The sequence below is a fragment of the Pundamilia nyererei genome, unplaced genomic scaffold (genome assembly GCF_000239375.1).
Source record: "Pundamilia nyererei isolate P.nyererei 1_Seehausen unplaced genomic scaffold, PunNye1.0 scaffold00444, whole genome shotgun sequence".
NCBI classification, from domain to species: Eukaryota; Metazoa; Chordata; class Actinopteri; order Cichliformes; family Cichlidae; genus Pundamilia; species Pundamilia nyererei.
The window spans coordinates 89139-93125 of NW_005187845.1; the positions used below are offsets into that span (position 1 = coordinate 89139).

The 3987-nt window shown below is 41.4% G+C and overlaps 1 protein-coding gene across 1 annotated transcript in view; it reads right to left on the reverse strand.

Moving 5' to 3' along the window:
• The window catches only part of lrrc30a (leucine rich repeat containing 30a), a 16492-nt gene that overhangs the window by 2453 nt on the left and 10052 nt on the right, over positions 1-3987 (reverse strand). The window contains exons 5-7 of the mRNA XM_005753620.1: positions 1681-1815; positions 1401-1534; positions 1262-1310 (exon numbers count right to left, since the gene is read on the reverse strand). Coding sequence (XP_005753677.1) covers positions 1262-1310; positions 1401-1534; positions 1681-1815 — 318 coding nt within the window. The remainder of the gene's footprint in view (positions 1-1261; positions 1311-1400; positions 1535-1680; positions 1816-3987) is intronic.

Genomic DNA, 3987 nt, shown 5'->3' on the forward strand with positions numbered 1-3987 from the left:
AAAAGTACTATAGCTTACTAGGGTATATTAGACTTAACAGTTACTATATACAGTAATGGACTTCTATTCATTTTACATCAGATTAAAACTTTGGGTGTAAGAGTCAGATAATTATTTAATAAAAGCTAGACATTTTAAATGAGAATAAGAAAGGAAAGTATGTCTTTGTGCTCCCCTTTCCCTGTTAATGCCCTACCTATCCATCTGGCTAAACCTTGCTAGATCCGCCCCTGCACAGTTACCAGCTGTCATCTACGTAGAAAAAGATCCTGGTGGAGAAAGTAATATTAAATAAATTCTATCAACAGCTTATCAAGCTTAAACGTGCTGCTGTTGTTCAAATGCTGGTTTCCTCTTTCTGGTGCAAAGTGGGCCAAAAACAAAGAAGAGAGACGGACTCGACAGAAAAGCCGATCAGCTGATCATTGATCAGTTTCATGATTGAAGTAGCAGCAGGAGAGCGAGAGAGAATGAGAGGCAGTCGCTCCATATATCGGTTGATAAGCTTAAGGTGGGAATGCTTTACATGTTTGTTTACATGTTTGGTAGCGAGACTCCAAATACTCAACCAGACCACAGACAGGTCTCACACGCCACAGCTGCTCTATCACGTTACGCATACTGCTCCGACGTGCTATGGTTATGAGCTGAGTTACGGCATGTCGCAAGTTTTGTGAGGTGCTTTTTTGATATTTAATGGTTCAGATTACATTTTTTGTTTCTCTCCAATATCCAATCCAGTAATTTAGGTCAGTATCGGACCGATACCAATATGTAATATCGGACGGATACCGATGTAATATCGGATCGGCCCATCTCTAATAGAGACACGCTTGAAAGCTTTTGCTGTTGAAGTAGAGTGGACCAAAAAGTTGACACAACATGCAGAGAGTCTTTTTCCTTTTTCTGAGAAAGACTGCCTGTGAGCTCACCTTTCACGTAGCCATGCTTCATACAGTTCTAGGGTAATGCGCACAGGGCAGGGTGAAATAAACTAGAGTTAGAATAAATTAATGGTAAAAGTGTTGAACTAATTTTCATTGATAATTTCTGTTAGCATCTGTTAGCAGGTTTAAAGACAGGCAGGCTGATCACACAGCTTTAATGTGAAGCCTGGACTGGAGCCCTGTACTGGAGATGCCAGGGCACCAGTTGTCATCAATATCATAATCACCATCATCTCTGAAGATATCGATGACCATTACTATCAAAATGATTAGTGTCATCATCATCATCATCCTTCACCAGTGGAGCTGTTTACCTGTGGAACATCCTTGATGTCGTTAAAGTCGAGATTCAGTAACTCCAACCTGAAATCAAATCAAATACAAATGTGATACACACACGCCACTCCAGTGGGGCGGAGTTACGTGGATTTGGTTACCTGGTGATGTGGTTACCTGGTGAGGCAGCAGAGGGCCTTGGGCAATGAGTGGATGCTGTTTCCCTCCACAATGAGAATTCTGAGCTCCACCAGAGCCTGAATGTTCTCTGCCAGGTTCTCTAGACGGTTAAAGGCCAAGTGAAGGAACACCTGGGGATTTTAAACATATTAGCTAATCCTCTCTGAATCTTCTACAGGTAGTTGTACTGAATAACCAGACTACTTATTCCAGAGTTTAGCACACGTAAACATACACAGTATTTCGAATTTGTGATATTAGCCCCACATGAACATACCAGAGCCTTCATGTTGTAGACACAGCCCGGGATGTGAGTGATGAGGTTGTGACTGAGGTTGAGCTTCCTCAATTGGGTCAGATTAGAGAGAGAAGCCGGCAGCGATGACAGCTGGTTGTTGGCTAAACTCAGCACCTAGAACAGGTGATTTAGATAACCACATATATTACTCCTGTTTTCCACTGCAAATCCAGTAAACCTCAGAATAAGTGGATCAAAAATACTGTTGTCTTATTTTTAGGTGTATCCAAAATCTTGTGTTGCACTGTTTAGCTCCAAACCAAAAGCAAAGCAAACTTTGTGCTATTTTAAGGGAAAAGACTTGCTGGAAAATATAGTGTAATCCTCACTTTAAATTTCTTTGTGACAAAACTTTGTTCTAAAAATAATCATTAAAATTTTGAACATAAGAGCTTCATCTAAAGGTCTGAAATTGTATTTAAGCTCTAATTCAAGGCAGTAAATGAATTCAGCTCATGCATAAGTTCAATAAGGAAGATCTGTAATCACTCATCTGCTTGTTTTTACATGACTACCGCTTTCCCACACTGTCAATACTGACATCATTATTCTAATCCAATCATCTTCTCGCCCGCCTTCTTTGAGCCAATCAGCTTCTCGTGGTTTAAATCTGTGCTCGCTGTCATTCTTCCTTTCAGACTCTCTTCCGAGCATCCCACCTTCCTCCCATATCCACCTCAGATACCTCAGTCTTCATCTTCACCACCAGTATCTAGACTCCTGTTCTAAATCCTCTCATCGCTGCGATTCAGTTTTGCTATGATGGGTAATCAGAGCCTAATTGCCAAATACATCCATTTCTCTATCTCAATAGAACATGTTCAATTCTTCCAAGTGATTTCTCCTTATTGAAATACAATAACATAATTATCAAATTTGATTCAATAGATTCCCTGCTGGCACAATACCCTGAACAGGTTTTTAAGCCAGGATCAGAGCTTACTGCTACATTCCTTTGATAGTTAAGGACCTTTAACTGACAATCATCTGTTCTGTTGTTTCCTAAAGGTCTCTTTATTCTTTTTTATTCAGTGGCATTGTTTCTGTTTATGCCATGGTTTCGGACATATTGGGTTTGTTTTGTTTTTAATTTCTTTTCTTCCTTATTAAGGACAAAACCATCTAGGTCAGGAGGAGTTCAGGACCAGCAGGATGGTAAGCATGCAGGAGCAGAGTGGCATGGACAAAATGAGAAAGAGCAAGAAGCTGAGATGATAGCTGGCACTTCAGCACATTCATTTCATGTGCCAAGCTGCATATGATGTGCTACCCAGTCCAGCAAATCTGCACATCTGTGACAAGAGTGAGCACCAACATGTCTTCTATGCCCAAAGGAGAATATCCTAAAAAGCCTTTTAGGAGGGCCACTGCCTCTGGCCAATGCCAGGACCAGTTGCTGAAGTGTGTGGTAAATGCATTTTCAGTGCAGATCTGCAGCCAAAGGAAAATCTCCTTTGTTAGGGCTGGAGAGAAGCCTCAGTTAAACTCTTGACCATAGGGGATGAACTCCAGTCCTCGAGAGCCAGTATCCTGAAACTTTTCCACGTGTCCCTGCTGCAACGCACCTCAATAAAATTGGTAGGTCATTAGCAAGACCCTAGCAAGACACTATAGACCTCTCTAAAGTACCAAGAACATGTAAATCAGTGCCAGTGGAGCAGCTTGAGAACAAACAAAGTGGTAGGCCATCACTTCTGCCACTGAAGCCGCAGAAAGAGCCTGCAGGTAGATTTGGATCAAAAGGATGGGTCCTCACTTCATGACCTCAGGAAACATCACTGATGATGTGTCCCCTGTGTATGCATGTACAAACCGCTTCTCCGTCATTTTGGATGTGTGACAATCCAGGATCAAGTGAATGAGACCCAAGTCACACAGACCTAGAAACTATTCTATGGCAATCATCTGTTGTGAGGGAAAATGAGTATTCCCCACATGTTTGGCAAAAATATCTGCATAATACCCACAATTTAAATGGAAATGAGAGACTTGTCCGCAAATACTGTCCAGGTATTCTTCAACCAATCGTGGAACAGACACAAAATGGAAAATAGGGTCCCCTTCTAAGTAAAAGTTACCCCTTTTTTAAATATAGTGGCTGCAGTTCTGACAAACAACTTTTATTTTGAAGGCAAACTTAGACATTCACATTATTCACATTATTCACACTCTCATTACACATACATATAGGATCTTGGGGGTGGGCACAATCACGGAGTCCAAATTACCATCAGGGTGTACACCTCACCCCTGGCGTCGTTGCCCACCTCTCAATTTTAAATACAC